Genomic DNA, 19,299 nt, shown 5'->3' with positions numbered 1-19,299 from the left:
ACTCCACATTCCTACCTTGATATTATTGGGATTTTCTTTTCCATCTGAATTTGTTGCGAGAAAAATGTCTTGAATGGTTATTTCATAAAGAAAGCAATCACATAGAAGCATTACATGTCACACTGTATCTGACAATCTCAGGGTTCAATCACTGCTGGATTGTGTGGGTTTGATTTAGAGCTTTGTCAACAATCAGAGACGTGTAATGCCCTGAACCCTGCACCATAGTCCAGTGGCCAAATACCAACCTATAGCCCCAAAGTCAAGGACATCAAACAACATCAGAGTTTTATTTCCGTTACTGTAGCCATTCTTGTCACTTAAGTGTTTACTATTTAATAATCATTATGTTTTTGTTACCTTTGAATGATCCCTCAGTATCTACTGTAAGAAGGGAGCTCGTCCAATTTTCTGCACCGCCATGTTTCTACGGTAGCTCAGGATGGACAAACAAAACACAGCTCTAGATTGAGTGGCGCAGTGATTACGTACTTTTGTAGGCCAACCCGAATGTTAGCATCGCAGGGGGTGAATCGATAAAAAGCAATGAGATTTCTTTGTTGTATTTTGATATAATGCAGAAAATAAACTCTTTGGCCAACACAAGTTTAGGATACCTACACATTTTGTTCAGCAGGATAATGTCGACATACTAACACAACTTTGTGATTTTTGAAGTGTAAATGCAATCACCAGAAGAAAATAGAACCTTAAGCCAAACAAATTACATTCATGTTTTTGGAAGAAGTTTTTTGAGGATATCTCTCCCCATATTGCCATATTCGGGTGCCCAGAAGATTACAATATACAACTCGAGGCAATTAGATATTCTGGCTTTTACTTTGCTATTGGCAAGACGACTTCTTCTTATTCACTGGAAATCCCAAAAAGCTCCTTCCAATGCTCAGTGGCTCAGGGATGTTATTTATTTTCTAAAACTGGAGAAAATGTAATATTCTTTAATAGGCCTCTAGGTTTTAGACTAAGCACCTCTCCCTCTTTATTATATACTTATTTTTTTTCTTTGTATTGTCTAGTTATTATTTATTTTTGTTTTGTCCTGTTAGTCTGTACAACACTCTCTTAAATGTTGGCTACATGGTCTGTTTTGGTTATAAATGTGGTTTAAATATTGTACGCCTTCAAGTCAGGCTCAACTATTGTATGTATGCCTTGTCAATTGATGTACAATAGCAGAGACTAAGCTGAACACTAGTAGCTTTGAACTGTTGAACATTTGTAACTGTGGTTCCTATCAATGTACCAAATGTCCACTCTTTTCTATATGTCTTCAATAGAAATATATACTAAAAAAAAATACTTGTGTCGGCAAGATGACGTTTAGTAGTTTATATGTCTTGTTAGCAACAGCTTTCTTTGACACATAATGCTGAAGTGGAGAATCAATTGAAATATTTTATGTCGTTAAAAAAAAACATGAAATTCTCTCAAGCTTGTGCTAACCCAGCCCTCATTTTAAGTTTCTAACCAAAATCATGTTAAATCTTTGAACTTGTACCTGTAGGCAACTGTTGTTTTCCAGCACGCTTTTAAAAGTGTATTAACAAGTCGTTGCCTGAATTTTGTTGCTCCTAAAAGTTATTTTATGTGATATCAGCAAGGCATCGTGCCGGACAATGCCACAACATTACCACGACATTACCACTCTTTTGCCCTGGCTGGTTTGTCACTACCGTGTTGCAGAGGCTGTGGTAACCGGAAGGGTGTTTAGTTGGTTGCAATCTATTATGCTATACCAAATCCTGCACACTATCGCTTTAAGTCCAAATCTTTGATGGAATGAGGTGTATTGGATTTAGCAGAGGAGGCAGATAGTCGAAGAAGTTGCAGTCCAGACTGACAGACCACAAAGGAGTCAAGAGGCCGAGTGACTTCCTGTTTGAAATAGCATTCACTGTATATTGATGCCACAGTTTTCTGATGAGACCGTCGTGCTCTCAGTCCTAATTATGTGGAGCTGGAACAGAAGCAAGGGGCAGAAAGGGCTATGGGAAAATTAGCTTTAATCAACCCTGGATGCCCTGTAACAAAAACAACGCACGCACACATACACAAACAGCCTGCCTGACAGCGAGTCAATACCTGACATTCATCATTTCAGTCCAGGCGGGATTTTTAATTACTGCAATGAATTCTCTATGGCTCCTGTCACCTGCTAGCCTATCTAAACAGGGTTTATTGTTGAGGTTTTGCTTTGTCTAGACAACATTTCATGGATAAATAGTGAGGGTGGGTCTGGCTTTGTTCTGCCTTTGGTGAATATAAAGCATATATATATAAAAAATACAGCCACTGGTCCAGGACTTCTGAGTGAGAACAAAAAGAAAGCATTTTTTAATGAAATGTTTCCGTAAAACCGTTTAGCTGTATTATGTCTCCCTGGTGACTGAAATGTGCAAGATGATTAGAGACATGGAGCACAGCCAATGTGCAGGCCCAATTCACCACCAATGCTGTGTGCAAGTCCATGTGAGTGATGCAGAATATATCAGTATGGATGTCACAGTTCCTGAATGACGCAAACCAGCACTCTTTGGTGCGCCACACATGTATTGCTGCATAAAAACAGCAATTTCCATATATTACTTGCCTTGGAAGCAGCTCTCCTGCTCACCATTAACACATTATTACACATGATAACTGTTTGATGGCTGTTCTAAGAAAAGTAGAGGGCAAGCAATCCCAATTTCTGATACTTTCATCTAATTGGTTATATTAAAATGCAGTCTGTTTTCAATATGTTCAGTCATGACCTCTGGTTTATATCATGGCCTTAATTCATTTGAGTGTGTGAGATGTTTAAACAAAGTCTGAAATTAGATTGAATGTAAATCCTGCTGCTTGCTGTTGAATGCAATGCATTATGATGGAAACAATAGGGTGGGTTTGTGGGATACAGGGACCCCTGCAGGCCAGCTGTTACACTATAACCATGAATTAGCGTCCTAGGCAAATAAAGTTATTTAATCAAATATTGATTTATTCATGTTAAAAATCTAGTAAAAAAAAAATCAACATACAAACAATATTATGTTTGGCCTTTCTTTTCAAAATGTTTTTATTAATTTTCTTGTTCAACACAGAATTCCCGCAGATGGGCTGAAACAGTATCACAATGCAGTGAGTTGTGCAAACATGTAGCATTACATTCAACAAGTAAAGACATTTTATAGAAAATAAAAACACTATGTTTGGCCTTTCAACGTAGCCTAATAAGCTATGAGAATGTAGAAACAAACATGCCGTTTCAATAACAAAAAAGTATTAAAAAAACACATAAATGATCATAAAGACAAAATAAAATATAATGAGAAAACATTTGGCGAATTAAATACCTGTATTTATTTTAGCCACTAAGATGCTTTCCTATTTGTTATACAGTAAAACGTAACTTCAATAATATCTAAAATAATCTACATATTCAATAAAAAATATGAAAATGACATTTGCCTAATAAGATAAAAAGGTGAACATCACATTCAAAATAAGTTAGTAAGATGTTTTAACATTTAATAATAATTGCATGTGTGCACAATTTATAGTATTGGGCTTATGAGCTGTTTATTTAAGTTTGAAAGTAGAAATTGACAGTAAATGTAAGGTTATTCATGAATAATTACAAAGATGCACTGAAAATGGGAGAGTACAAACCGGTCAAAAGGTGCTGTGGTATCTGGACAGCACAACGCGCAAGGGGAAGTTTGTTTCGTGTCGGCTTCTGTATTTACACTTCCAACCAGGAAGTCGCTACAACTTCATTCAATCTCTACAGTTTGTGTAGTTTTTACACTTTCTTTCAAAATGCGTAAAAGAACCGAGGCTCAAGCATCCAACAATGAACCGGTCAATGCTGATAGAAAGGTAATGCAACGTAAACGAGGGCTTGTTTTCTGATAGCTTCTGTGCATGTGACAGGAGCTGACTGTTGCTAACATGCTAACATTAGCTGACTTACTCCAAAAGCTAATATTCAATCAGAGATCTAATGCTGTCCTGCAAATCGTTTTCCTGCTCTCATACTGATGTTGCAGTACAAGCTTTATCTTTAATATAACGCTATCTTTATTATTCGTCATTGTCCCCTAAAGAGCAGCTGAACCAAATCCCCCTTAAAAAAATTGCGATTTTAAAACGTATTTGCGTATTTGCATTATACACACATCAAAACATTGTTCATTCTGTATTTTAAACAAATCATTAGCGACACTTCTATAATTCGGCACGCTTTTAAACAATATAATAACGACAATATTTGCCTATTATGGACAAATCTTCCAGTCAACACACTGTAGTTTACCCTATTGTCCTTATTTAACCTTTGGGTTTTGCTAACAAGCATCTGTGTTATTGCAGTAGCCTGCTAAAATTGGTAACAGAAATGTCATCAATTAAGTTTACATGTTATATATGAAGATAAGATGTATGTTTGTCAAATGTTCTTCTCTTCATAAACCAGGATCCCGTTCAGAGACTGCCCAGCCAGGCTAAAGCTGAAGGCAGGGTGTCTTACCGCTCTGTGCTGACGACCATTGGAAAGTGTTTACTGGTGATCATCTTCATCCCTCCGTTCCTCAACTATGCATCTCTGCAGAGAGAAGGACAGGTGCTCCTGCCTAAAGGTTGTCCTATCAAAAGCTACAGTCTTTTCTTCTTTCAGTTTGATTTAAATGAACCTGTAAAAAATATAACCCCCATTTGGATATGTCATTATGTTTTCTATTGTTCTCAAAGCAAATCAAGACACTTTCTGTGATGCCTGATATTTTTTTTTTTTTTCCCTCTTGCTTCCAGATGGCCATATGGTTGATGTTGGTTTGGGTCAAAAGATGCATCTGTTGTGTAAAGGAAAAGGACAACCAGTTGGTAATATATTAATATGTCCTATAACAATATTTTAATTGAAAAACTCTCTGCATAAAATGTATTTAAATAATCTTATATTTAACTGGCTGTAGTCCTGTAGTGTGTTATTTGGAACTGTTTATGCACAATCAAACTGGAATATTGTGCTTAACTCACTCAGGTCGATAACTTCTTTCCATGACATCAAGTGGTGTTGGTGTTGTTAGGAGAAATCATGTATATATCATAGTTGAGTCACTATCTTTTGTGTCAATTTATTTTTTAATATATATTACAATCATTTTTATTATTATTATTACTTATGTGGTAAAATTCTTCCATGTTTTGTGCTTGAGGACCCTTCTCAATGGGATGTTTCATCTCAAAGGTTAAACCCTCTAATTGCATTTTGGAATAAATGTTATGGTCTGGTTTTCATTCAGGTTAAGAAACATAATTAATATAGTCGCACAGGATTTTATGTCTGTGATGTTTATTTTTGTCTCTATGCTTAGCCCACTCTAACGACTTTGTTTTTCTTTCTTTAGTCGTACTTGATGCACCAACAGGAATGTCCTCAGACGTTTGGTTGCATGTCCAGGAAAGTGTGGCCTCACTAACAATGGTGAGGAAATTACACAACTTCTGTGGACTGTCGATTGGCTGTATATTGAAATTATTTTCCAAAACATGATATCTTAATAATTCTTTTACTTTTTCAAAGGGATGATTGTTTTGAAGTGGGTGACTTACTGATCCATAGGCAGTGTTTTACCTACAGTAGATGGCAGACACAGCTCAGTTCCGAGAATAAGACAGAGAGTGCCAGCATGGAAGCAAAACAAAGTACCGGTACTGCTCAAGTGAACACTATATTAAAAACAGTTTGAAAATGTTACCTTGCTGTTAGACAGTTATTTCCTATTGGAAAACTTAAGCTTTTATCTAGCTTTTATTATTTTTCCTCACAGAACGCTTGTTGGTTTTCTGGTCAAATGCTTCCTTTTATATTTTGTGACTTTGGTTAGGTTATACTTATACTTAACACAAACAAACTAAACAATCAAGGCAGTGGTAGACCTTAAACCTCCTTGTTCTTCAAGGTAAAATCAAGGTTTTTTGTCAATAGGGTGAGCAGAGATTTAAATAACTGCTTCCCTATCAGAAAGGTATCCCTCACATTAATTGTAGAGGGGTGAATTATGCAGGCTGATTATCTATACTACATATAGCGCACTCTCGTTTGACTTTAGCTCACTTTCTTTTAGGGGGCTAAATATGTTTTGCTGCTGCCCCATCAACTTTAGTTCAGTGCTTTGCTTCTGTGCCTGTAACCCTCTCTGTTTCTGGGGGCATGCCAACTGCCATACACTGACTATCTCTGACAGCTCCACTTCAAAAATTCCAAACAATCCCTTTAAAACGAATGGTAACCGAGCAATATACTGTACCTCAGATGAATGTATCTTACACAGGGGGCATTCAGTCACTGACATTGGTTTTGCCTGTGATCAAGGAAATCCGCTGTGGTGAAGTTGTCTATCAGTTACTGCTAATGCTGGCACATTGTTTGTCACCAGGGTTATGTGGAGACAGTCCTTTAGGTGGCTCGGCCATGTCCTCTTTGCTCAGCAAGGACTCAGTGCAGCAGAAAGTCGGGGCTGACAGCCTGCCCCATGTTGTTTGTCTGAAATGTGACTCAAATGAGGTCAGAGGCTTATTAAGGAAAGGCCTAGATACAACTAAACCACATAAGCATTTAGAAAAACAAACTTACTGTTTACAGCACTTCTTATTTTTCAGTGTTTACAGCATCTCATGTGTATGTAGAGCTTGTGTTTTTGTTTTTTTAAATATCCCTATAAACCTGTTTGTCACACTGCTTAGGTCTGTACCTATGACAGAATGGGACTGGGCTTCAGCAAGCGGCAGATGCAGAATGAAACGACAGGAACTGAGAAAGTTTGGGGGTTGTCAACAACGGGACGGTGAGTGGTCTACTTCAGTTTCGTGGCAATCATTTTGAGTTTTACACAAAAGGTTTTCTGCTTTACTGAATGCCTACATTGGAAACATAATTTTGTCAGTTCTTTTATTGTCCTGAAGTGGATTCTGAATGAGTGAGTGGGCTGTTTTAAACCTGCAGGGCCTCTGCCCCACTCATCTGTTGCCGAGTGTATTACATTAATTTGTGGATATTTTGAGTGAGATGTAGGCCAAATACACAGTAGTGTAGTGTGTGCTGCGGCTGATTAATACTTATTGGGCTTTTTGTTATGGCTGTGTCAGTTTTTATACACTGTAGCTCAACGGTACTGCGTGAGACAATTTACATGCATGTGTGAACATATTTTAATATTAACACTGAAAACTTCCCTGACTTTATTTTTTGCTTTTAGCCTTTCAAACTGTTTTATATACAAAAGGATTGCGCACAATATTTTGAGATAATTCAAATGATGTGACGTTTATGATGCACTCTCTGGAGTTTCTAAGTGCGAAGCTAACTTAGCACACACTCCTGGCTCGAGATGCTAAATTGGCTAGCTTGCCATTTGGAAATTACCGTATCAGCTAATGTTGAAAAGCAACCAATGAAAAATGAATGCAGTGTACCTAAGGGTCTTACTTAAATCTGCTTCCTCTTTAACAAGCAAAATACTATCTGAGAAGATACTGTGTGTTAGTCAGCTGGCTGAGTAGATTTGTTAGTTGGCTAACTGAGTTGATATGTTAGTTGGCTAGCTTGCCAAATTATTCCACCATCTAGCTAGCTTAATGATAAGAACTTGAGAACTATGACCAGCAGTGTTGATTTTTTGACTGGGTAAATGTAAAATGGCAATATTCAGTAGAGGCTACCTTCACATATATACTATGAACTGTGCTTATCTTTGACCAGTCACACTGCATTTTCGCTTGGTATTCCTCCCAACATTGTCAACACAAATCAACATTTGTAATTTGGAAATAAGCATACAGAACCACACCATAAACGAAAGTAGCCAATTATTTTCAAGTTTTTGTTAATGGAGACATGCTATATTGATAACCAATTTTTCCTCTTTTTCAACAAATGTGTTTTGCAAAACACAATTTTAAAATTCTGATTTAGTTTGGTAAAGGGTTTTAAGGTCAGTTGAGACAAATGCAGCACACAAACCAAGACAGTCTTTACAAAGCAGTACAAAGCAAAGGTGTATCATTAACTCCCACTACATTTTTCACTAAGCACCTATACCTAGCTTACTTACCCCAAGATACCGTAGATGCAATTAGCTGTAGACATTTCTTGCTTGATGAATGTCTGAGACAATTAATACATTTTCCAAATAGTGGCATAATAATATTCTTTGAATAGAGCGATCGTTTCAGCAATGTTCCGTGGATCAAATTGAGTTATTCAGCACTAAATCTTTAAGATTCATGATAAATGTGACTTTTAAGATAATAACGTAATCACAGTGCACACTACAGTGTAGTAAAACAGATAGAAGTTCAGTTTTTGTATTATTGACAACTGTTTAAATATAATCACACCTCGTGCCTTCCTTTGTTGAAAACACCCCTCCTGGCCTTCCCTGTATCAAACCGCAGTGGGATTGGTTGATAATCATCTAGCCTTTGACACCCTAACACATTTATCGAGCTTTAAATCTCCTTAAAGTACGAGCGGACGTGGACAGTCAGCAGTGCCTTACCTTGGCATCTGGCCCAGGAAACAGGCGGCCGACCATTACAGATGCAAGCAATCAATTTCCCAGAATTCAATATCTCAAGGAGTTTGATGCCTACCTAACCTTAACCCTGGGAGTCTTGTGAAGACTCCTCATCTCAGTGTGACACCTCAGATTTGATTTATTAGCACAACAAGCGCAGGACAGCAGATGGCTCTCTGAGAGGAGCTTCTGCACCATGCAATGATGACGCTCCCTGGGATGATATACGTTTCCTGGTGATTGTTTCTCCTGCGGGTTGCATTTAAAAATAGGCCAGCAGTCCCCTCCTCCCTGCTGTCATTTAGATTTAAGCACGGCTGTTTTGTTTTGTAATATTTTCTTCCCTCTTAGGCTATTCTTACTTTTGTAATTGCGACTCTGTTAACGAGCAGATTAGAAATTAATAAGATGAATGACGAGCCCTAATCCCACCTCGCTGAATAAATAAACATTGTGGCCCAGTTTGCAGCTGAGCGATGAGTGTTGTTGTCCTACACAGGATGGTGGATGATCTGCACCGACTCCTGCAGGCTGCTGGGATCGCCAAGCCCTTCATCCTGGTGGGCTCCGAGCTGGGAGCGCTCAATGGAAGGTTCTTCACCCACATTCATGATGTGTAAGTATTGTATAGACATTTACAATTTTATACATAAAGGTCGGTTTGCTTTTCATGAAGGGTACTACTTGGCTTGTTAAACTTAATATCAGAAGAAGCTATTTTATTATAAGTATCATAGTATGAATTCCCCATCTTTATAAAAGTGCAGTTATAAATTGCTGAAATACCATTTGATTTAAAAAAGGTTTGGGTAATCCAGTTTATATGATTAAATAGGCAGTTTCATTTTTAGCAGCTATTTCAAATAAGGTATTCTTTAGGCAGCTGTAATGCATTTCAATTTTTTATTTGGTAAGTAGCATACCAAGCAACAACACAAAAGATAGTAGCCATTTTGCTATAATGAATATGTATTGGTTTATTCAACGGGGACGGTGCACATTAGTAAACATTGTTGTTAATGCAAAGTCAGTCGAAATGGCAATGTTTTATTTGTTTTGTCAAATATGCTCTGCAAAATACACTTTAAAATTCTCCTACTAAATATGTTGTTCTTTGAAAAATAAATAGTTTTTGTTCTCAAACAGCTGGGCAGTAGTTTATCAACTGTAGTAAGTAAAGTGAGAAATAGTTTCATTTTCTCATAGACTTCTATGCAATTACACTTATTTTTGCAACCCCTGTCCCCATGATGATTCAACATAATCTTCACTTTTCAGAAACGTAGGTTAGAGCTTGTTAAGTCTTTCAATTTGATTTGTGGATAATATCAAAATAACAAATCTTACCAGACTTATTCTTATCTTCAGTTTTAACAAATCTTTGATAAAATGTCACACAGGTCATCTTAAAACCACTTTACAGTAGATCATATACTATAAAAGGAGTATATTTTGCAAGTATGGCATGCAGTTCCTCCCAAAGTCGCACTTAACAAAATATATTCCAGTTTCCATTCCCATCATCCCCCATAACTCATCCATCTCAGAGTCAACGCAGTGATTAACGGGATCATCATCCGTACCAGGGATGAAAGATTTAGTATTTAATCAGGCACGATGTTGCCGCCGTTAAGGGAGAAAATTAAGTGAGTGGATGACACCTCTCCGAATGGAAGTGTGTGTGTGTGTGTGGAGAGACAGAGGGGATGACACCATCCATCTCAGGCCCCATTTACACGGGAACGCAAAAAAACCGAATTCGATATCAAAAAAGTCTTCCATTCACACGGATACGGCTCAATAAACGTGTCCCTTCACACGAGACCGCTGGAGACGCTGTAGTACATATGCCGGGCCTGTAAGTGGAGCTGTACTTCCGCCACAAAATACACCAAAAGCAGTGAAGAAGACCCCCGAGCCTGGTTGCCCTTCTGTTTATTCTCCGCGGTGGATTTAGCAACATGTAGTTCTCCATGTCCAGTTGTTGCTGATGGTTGTGGTATTGGAGCTGTAGATCTTGCCCTAACATCTGTAGCATGGTCAGTAGCAGTAGCTATTGACAATGCTACAGCAGTGAGCAGCAGAGGTGGGGAGAGGTGGGGCTATGGCTTCATCGTTATCAGGAAATGACCGTATAGGGCGTACACACAGAGCCGTTTGGCCCCCAGAGCATTCCGTCCGCAGATCTATCCACCTTGGGACCCGTTATCGTTTTAGGGGTCCGTTTCCGCCGTTCCGTTACGGCCTTGTGTGAACGAACGGCTATACGAAAGAGAAAAGTAGCAGATACAACCCGTTTCGTTCCCGTGTAAACAGCACCTCACACTCATTACAGCCTGGGCCGGGAGGGTAAAGTGGACAGGGTCAATGAGTCTTACTGTGTGTGTGTGTGTGTGTGTGTGTGTGTGTGTGTGTGTGTGTGTGTGTGTGTGTGTGTGTGTGTGTGTGTGTGTGTGTGTGTGTGTGTGTGTGTGCTCTCTCTTTGTCCCCCAGGCAAGTGTCAGACCTGGTGCTGATTGATCCCATCCCAGAGGACGTTTTTGAGGACAACCAATGGAAAGAGTACTGGTGAGTTTATAGCTGGGGCATAAGGAGGGGAGAACTATTGAAAAAAAAAAAGGGTGAAAGAGCAGAGGATATAAAAAGAGAAGATGGAGAGATGTTATAGAAGCATAACTAGGGAGGGATATGGAAAAGAACATTGAGAAAAGAGGAGTGTGAAAAAAGAGCAGCCAGGACGATAAGGAGCTCTGAAGGGCAGAGAGGAGCAGATAAAAAGCGAGAAGCAGGGAAGAAGAAAAAAGGGAAAAGTATCAAGAAAGAGGATTAGGATGAGGCAGGGAACATTTCACAAGTGAAGCTCCAGACTCTTCTCTTATTGGTCGGGAGAAGAGTTGATTATCTTTGCAGGGTAGGGCTCATTAGCATGATTAATTGGAGGCCAAAGATCCTCATTAGCTGATCAGTCTTTTAGCAGGAAACAGATGAGCGGGGGTGGTGATGGTGGTCTGCCCTGAGTGACAGGAAGTGTAATAACACTGCTTTAATCCTCCAGGCGAGATATACATGTCAAGTGGTAGTCATTGTCTCACCATATAGCTCATTAAGCATGAAATATCATGAGGGGGTCGGGTTGTTCTAAGGAGGAGCAATGTGTCAATTATGCAACAAGGAAAGCATGTCATGATGTGTAATCCTTAAAAGGTGTTTCACTGCTGTAGAGGCTGTAATTAATCAGATATCATTTAGTAAACCATGCTTTTAGATGTTGATGACAGCCTAGCAGCGACGGCTACATAATAAGCAAATCTCTGGAGTGATCTCAAGTGTTTTTATTTTTTATTTGCACATCGAAAGCTTTTGTGCTCAGTGTCACTTGAAATTAATTTGTTTTCTGTCAAGAATTACAAACACAATTTTGCACTGAAAGAAATAAGGGAAAACCCAGTCACGCAATAAATAATAATTATTCCTCCCAATTAAATATAACAAACAAAAAATATATAATTTTGTCCATTGAATTACATTACAGGCAGTTTGTTGCTCCTCACATGTGACTTTGGCCTCATTGCTGTAAGTCCTGCGCCTGTATGTAAACAGCACAATAATGGATAGAAGTAGGGCAAACTCAAACATGTTTTCTGTGCAGTATAACTCAGGTGTAATGCCAATAATCAGAAAAACTAAAATGTTAAAATATTTTATAAATGTCTCTAACAATTACCAAAGAGGATTTATTTAAATTGATCTACTACTCTCTGTCGTACCTTAACAAAATAATTGTGTTAAAAAATACATTCCTTTTTTTATTTGCATTTAAAAAAAATGCTTGGTTCACAAAACAGAACGATATACAGTTAAAAATGTAATACATTTAATAACTAAATAATAATCAAAAAATCTAAAAGAGAAAACAATATTTATAAGATATAGCTAAAAATATTATGGATTTAACATAATACTCATACATTAATTGTCACAAAGATATGAACCTGATTTCTTTTTCTCAGTCATTTTTGCCATTCCATTTACTTCCTGACATCACTATGATACACTCTATTGGCTATCGCTCCAACACATTATATGTTATATGTTAAGGGGCGGGACATTTATGTCACATCTCTATGCGGTTGACCAATCACAACAGTGCCGGCCAGCTAACCAATCAGAGCAGTCTGGGCTCTGATTTCAGACAGAGGGTGAAAAGAGGTGCTGCAGCACAGGCAGGATGAGAAAAATGAAGAGCTTTTTGAACATAAAAAGCATGAAGACAAAATGATTTGGTGCATCCGCATTTCCTTCCACCAATATTAGCTCCCATCTTATATAAGCATGAGTCGAGCCAGATAAGAAATGGATCCCTTTTTAAAATGGCCTAATTTGTACGTGACTCAAAGTGGAGCGGCGGCATTTATCAGGGGGTATGTGTCAAATTATCCTCCGATTAATAGGTATTCATTTCACTGCGTACATGACAGTGCAGCCACAATCCAATTATTCTGTGGAGAGGCAATGGAGAAATTAAATGAGCCATAGACTTACATTTACTTTACTAAAACATAATTTTATCATCTGTGTCTCATTTCCATGGTGGAGTAAATAGAAACCTTAATCGCACATACAGTGTTAAGAATAGAGATTCAGCACCAAACTACACATCCTAGCATTTTTCAACTTGCTTTCCTCCCTTATTTTCCTCTTTTTTTGTTCAGCATGGTTGCATTTAGGTGCGTATTTCTATCTCTGAGATACAGGTTATTAGCTGTTGGAGGTCTTACAGTATTTGGCATTTGAGATAAAGTATGTCAGAAGGGAGCAGGGCTGCACCTGAGCAGGAATTACGGGGTGACCGTATCAGCTTTGCACTGGTGCCCGAGGATTTACACATCAAAGCCCCGCTCATAATTAGTTCTGTTACATCTTACAAAACAAATCACCACCATCTCCTGAGAGTAGTATTTCTGCGTGATTGTGCTCGGCACGTGTGTAGGCGTGTGTACTGAGAGGTCAGCGCTCTTATTGGGGATTTCCCACTGTAGACGTCGCAGCATGTGTCTTATTTCCTTCTGGGCACAGATAATGCCCCCTGATAAAAAATCAAGCTGTGGGTCCAGCATCTGAGATTAGGAAAAGCCCCTCTTCTGGACAAATTGCATTCCGGGTGATAGCCATTGGTTGGAGTTACTCGGTGCTGCTAGTCTTGTAAGTGTTGCATTGCACAACTCCTTATGTAAAGAATCCTTGCTTTTTAAAGGGTATATTGTCCTATTACGCTTTTTGTGGTTTTCCCTTTCCTGTAGTTGTATAGGTTTGTGTGCATGTAAATGGTCTGCAAAGGCTGAAATCCCAAAGTTCCCTCCAGAGGGAGTTTCTCTCCCACACACCTGCCTGAAACGCCTCCATTCTAGTCTTGTGCTTACTTTAGTAACACTCACGCTCCTATTGGCTAGCGCTCTACGACCAATCACAACAGAGCTGGCCAGCTAACCAATCAGAGCAGACTGGGCTCTGGTTTCAGACAGAGGGTGAAAGGAGGTGCTGCAGCACAGGCAGTAAGAGAAAAATAAAGAGCTTTTTCAACATTAAGCATGTGAACAAGTAGGCACAAATATTAATATGGATCTGAAAATGAGCATAATATGTCCTCTTTTAAACCTTTTTGTTGTTGAAATTGTTATTGTCTACTGGGGTAATAAAGTTGACCTTAGCAGGAGCTTATGTCTCATGAGAGAGGAAGCTCTGTTTCTAAGGGTTCTCTGTGGTCAGCTCACCGTGCTTATGTTGCTTCTAATCAATCTGGAGGTACATTTTATAACTTTGCACCTGTTTGTGCTTTATTACAGTTTGAAAACCTTTTCAGCCTTGCGGCTTGCAGAGCCACAGTTAAAAACACAAACATCTTATCGCGTCTGTAATCACTTTGAAGAAGATTGAACTTATTGTCATTACGTAGTACAGGTACTATGTAACGAAACGGTTTCTCTGCATTTGACCCATCCTGTGTTAGGAGCAGTGGGCTGCCATTATGTAAACACAAGTAAAAGAATGGAAATGATTTCATCTTTAGTATAAAATGAGGAACACAGCTGTGTCGACACACTCAAGCATGTGTGTGTCTCCTCTCTTTCTGCAGCCGTGTGTTAGTATGGAGTATAACACTAATTTACCCCATGGGGAATATATTTGCTCAGAGATCAGAAACAGTGGGGAGCTCTCTCTCTCGTCTAATGGGAAGGTCCTGTCCAATTTAATGAATGCTGATTGATTGGCAAACTCTGTTTTAATGTCCTGTTCCTGTGTTTCATGCAACGCAGTCCTCACAGGGGCACCACTTGAAAGTCTCCATCTCTCAACTCTACATCTTACTTCTTCTAAGTGTGATTTTACTTTAGTTATACTTGAATAATTTGAATTTGATGCTCATACACAAACCAATCAATACGCTCAACCAACCCAGTCTCACAATAGTCACAAAATGTAATCTTTTGATTTGTTTACCCGGACACAAATTTCCCCTTATTTTTCGTGTCACAGAGAACGATTTGAAAAACAATGCATTTCAATTAGAAGTATCTTTCATGCCTGTAACACAGATTTTTGTCAGGGCGAGAGGCGGGTCTTTGGAGATCGCAAGCTGTGTGGTTTATCAACTTTTGTCTTACTCAATATCAAGCCACAACTATTCATGTGTTTACTTCTTTATTTCAATGGAATTATGTTGGTATTTTTTCAGTCAGTGCAGATGAGAGTCAAGGCTCAGAATTCTTATTCAAATAGTTTTTTTTACCTTCTAAGGTTATTCCTTTTTAACCTTTTTTTAATCCGTATCCTTCTGTACTTTACAAGGCCTTTTTAGACTGCCATTTCTGTCTGTAGGCTACTCGGCGATAATTGAAGAGTTTTCATGTCACTCAGCAAGGCCACACGGTCGTGATCAGATAAGCAACATATCTACTGTACGTATTGTTTTAAACACACTCCAGACCCCCACAGCTGGCTGTAAATAGACTTGTTCTGGAGCCTGCTCAGTGACAGCCAGCGTCTGACTGCCGCTGCTGCATCTGCTCTGATTTATACACAGACAGGGTTTAGTTCCTTGCCTCCTCTCTTCACTTCCTTTCCTCTTATTTCTTCTCTCCTTTTCTCCCCTTCACCTCCCTTTTCCTTTCTTCCTGAATTCCCCACCTTGTCCCTCCTCTCCAACTCTTTCCTCTGCGCTCTCTCCTCTCCTCTTTCTTTCTTCCTTTCTCCTCCTTTCCCTTCTCTTAATCAATTCTCCTCTTCTCTTCTCTTCTCACCTTTCCTCTCCTCTCTTCATTTCCACATCCACTTATTTTTCTTCCCTCCTCTGTCTTCCTTTATCCTCCCGTCATCAATTCTCCTCTCCTCCTCTCCTCCTCTCCCCTCTCCCCTCTCCTTTCCTCTCTTCCTTTGCCCATCCTCTTTTTTTTCTTCCCTCCTCTGTCTTCCTTTGTCCTCCCTTCATCAAGTGTCCTCTTCTCGTACCTCCTCTCCTCTCCTTTCCTCAAATCTTCTCCTCTCTCCCATCCTTTCCTTCTTTAATTTCACCCCCTCTCCTCTTCTTGTCACATAGCTAAGACATTTCATAACTCTGACGCTACAGTAGTTAATTTAAAACCGTTGTGGCATTATATAATGTCTTGGCATTTGCTCTCTCTCTCTCGCCTTATCTCCCTCTTTTCTCCCTTCATTGGTAAACAGCAGCCAGTGATGACATATCTAGTCCCCTCCCAGAGCCCATTCGCTGCGTTCAATAACCCACTGGAGCACGGCCCCGCTCTAAGCCCTTCCAGGAATCCTCGGCTGAGATTGGCAGCAATCACCGGGCCGCGGGGCGATGTGTGGAGGGAGGGAGGGAGGATGGAGGGAAAGAAGTAGAAATGGAGACATAGAAATTAAGGAAAAAAGTTACATTACATTTATCTGACGTCTTTTTTAATCCAAAGCAATGTACAGAATCAGAATCAATGCTTTATTACCAAGTGGGTGTACACACACGAGCAAGTAGCTTTGGCATAAATGGTGCATACAAAGACACAGAAAAATACAAGAAAAATATTTAGCAAAATTTTACTTTTAAAAAAACTATTTGAAAACTATAAAATATGACAAATACTATATTTAAAGTAGAGAGCTTAAAAAGAGGTTGTGTAGAGCACAAGCTATGTATTTACTTGTATTTAAAATAACGTTTCTGTACCAAACTATATACAATATATATACACAGTAAACACTGTATAGGTTCCCCACAGAAGGCTCCAGCAGTGTGTGATTAATTATGCTTCACAGTGTGCTTCTGTAATGGCTTCCAGTACGTGGGCCTCCCCCTCAGTCCTCTCCTGACTCAGCTGTCCCCCCCCGCCACCCTCTTCCAGAGACTCCCAGATGAGGCAGGAATGCCAATTAATTGTAATTAGAACCACTGTAAGCGTAACTATTGCTGTTGTGCTCCACTAATGAATCAAGGCTGCTGCGCTCCCTGTGTGTTTACCCCAGTGTAATCGATCCCATTAATGCAGCAGGGCTGAGTGCAGTGGATTCTGGGAAGAGCCCCACGCCAGCTGTAGTGCGAGAGTGACACCTTGTGCTCATCCTAGGTTTTACAGCTGAGAGCTGGGGGTTTATATTTCAGTTGCTGGGGTTTGGGCCATTTTCTATCACCCAAAGTTGTAATTATACATACAGTATAATTAAGTTAAGTCAAATAGCTCATGAATTTCCACATCTTAGATAGATTAGAATCATTAGATGAGGTGTTCTGCAATCCAAATGGTGAATGATTTATTGGGAACAAAGTGGCAATTAAGACTGATTATCAGGTTAGCTACAGTGGGGCAAAAAAGTATTTAGTCAGCCACCAATTGTGCAAGTTCTCCCACTTAAAAAGATGAGAGAGACCTGTAATTTTCATCCTAGGTATACCTCAACTATGAGAGACAAAATGAGAAAAAAAAATCCAGAAAATCACTGTCTGATTTTTAAAGAATTTATTTGCAAATTATGGTGGAAAATAAGTATTTGGTCACCTACAAACAAATAAGATTTCTGGCTCTCACAGACCTGTAACTTCTTCTTTAAGAGCCTCCTCTGTCCTCCACTTGTTAACTGTATTTAATGGCACCTGTTTGAACTCGTTATCAAGTATAAAAGACACCTGTCCACAACCTCAAACAGTCACACTCCAAACTCCACTATGGCCAAGACCAAAGAGCTGTCAAAGGACACCAGAAACAAAATTGTAGACCTGCACCAGGCTGGGAAGACTGAATCTGCAATAGGTAAGCAGCTTGGTGTGAAGAAATCAACTGTGGGAGCAATTATTAGAAAATGGAAGACATACAAGACCACTGATAATCTCCCTCGATCTGGGGCTCCACGCAAGATCTCACCCCGTGGGGTCAAAATGATCACAAGAACGGTGAGCAAAAATCCCAGAACCACACGGGGGGACCTAGTCAATGACCTGCAGAGAGCTGGGACCAAAGTAACAAAGGCTACCATCAGTAACACACTACGCCGCCAGGGACTCAAATCCTGCAGTGCCAGACATTTCCCCCTGCTTAAGCCAGTACATGTCCAGGCCCGTCTGAAGTTTGCTAGAGAGCATTTAGATCAGGGGTGTCAAACTCAATTTCATCACGGCCACATTCGCATTATGGTTGCACTCAAAGGGCCGGTTGTAACTTTAAGACTATATAAAAATACATATATAAATATTTCATATATATAAAATAATGTATTATATTACATGATTGCCTCTGCATTGGATTGTTATCGGATAGGGTAATAACTTCATAATTAACTCGGTCTGAAAGCAGAAGTCTGGGGCAAATAATTGCAAGTCTCTTCAGTGAGAATGTCACAAAATGATTTAAAAAGTTCACCTCTTCCCTCTTTGGAAACACAACAAGAGTCCATAAAGAACGAACAGAACGAAATTTATCAGGGGTAACCATCCGTCCTCAACCGAAAGAGACCAAGGCGGGGTCCGTTTCTGTAGGTTCCCCTTTGTTGGAACCCCCTATAGGGTTGATACATGTGTGTCATCTTTGTAGGACCCTCCCCTCCAGGTTGTGTCCCCCCTCTTGGACAGTCAGACTAACGAAAAAGATCGGTTTAATGGTCGGTTGAAAGGCAATGACATTGACCCGCTCATATAAGTGCTAAAATATGTATGGTTCTATGCCCGAAGGTGGAACCCTTTAAGCAGTAAGACACGTGGGAATTACGTCCCCTAAAGCCCTGATAAGTCTTTTGCAAAAAAGATGTTTATGGCCGGAATTGTTTTTCCCAAGATGATATAACTCCATCGACTGAGACTCTACAAGGGTAAGTGAATTCGACTAGAACACCCAGAAGGACTCAAAAATTCACATATGGAATTCCTCGGTTTCCCAACAAGTTTGAGTTTCCCGGGCCCCCCGTTTAGGCCCGGGCCCGCCTGAAGTAAAAGACACCGGGTATCTCCCGAACGTTCCCTTATATTTATACAAAAATAATACCAAATGAAGATGAAAGTCTTCGTACAAACGGGGGTATTTGATGGTACAAAGGGGTCGTTACGTAGAGTTTAACCCCTTGAAAAAGAGTCTAAACAGAAAAAAAGGTTTTATACCAGAAAAAAAAATCTTAAAAGTGAAAAAGGAGTCTAAATCAAAAAACGGGAGTGTTACCGATGAAAAAAAAGAAGTCTTTA

The 19,299-nt window shown here is 39.4% G+C and overlaps 1 protein-coding gene across 1 annotated transcript in view; it reads left to right on the top strand.

Moving 5' to 3' along the window:
* The first annotated feature begins 3,729 nt into the window (after nt 1–3,729).
* Nucleotides 3,730–19,299, top strand: part of LOC104957072 (uncharacterized) — a 29,746-nt gene continuing 14,176 nt past the window's right edge. Inside the window, exons 1-7 of the mRNA XM_010784672.1 lie at nt 3,730–3,882; nt 4,478–4,640; nt 4,813–4,884; nt 5,412–5,488; nt 6,751–6,851; nt 9,082–9,198; nt 11,076–11,150. Of these exons, the coding sequence (XP_010782974.1) occupies nt 3,823–3,882; nt 4,478–4,640; nt 4,813–4,884; nt 5,412–5,488; nt 6,751–6,851; nt 9,082–9,198; nt 11,076–11,150 (665 nt within the window). The 5' untranslated portion in view covers nt 3,730–3,822. The remainder of the gene's footprint in view (nt 3,883–4,477; nt 4,641–4,812; nt 4,885–5,411; nt 5,489–6,750; nt 6,852–9,081; nt 9,199–11,075; nt 11,151–19,299) is intronic.

This window comes from Notothenia coriiceps, unplaced genomic scaffold (genome assembly GCF_000735185.1).
Source record: "Notothenia coriiceps isolate Sejong01 unplaced genomic scaffold, NC01 NC01_scaffold00026424, whole genome shotgun sequence".
In the NCBI taxonomy this organism is placed as follows: domain Eukaryota; kingdom Metazoa; phylum Chordata; class Actinopteri; order Perciformes; family Nototheniidae; genus Notothenia; species Notothenia coriiceps.
This window is presented reverse-complemented; position numbering and strand designations above follow the sequence as displayed.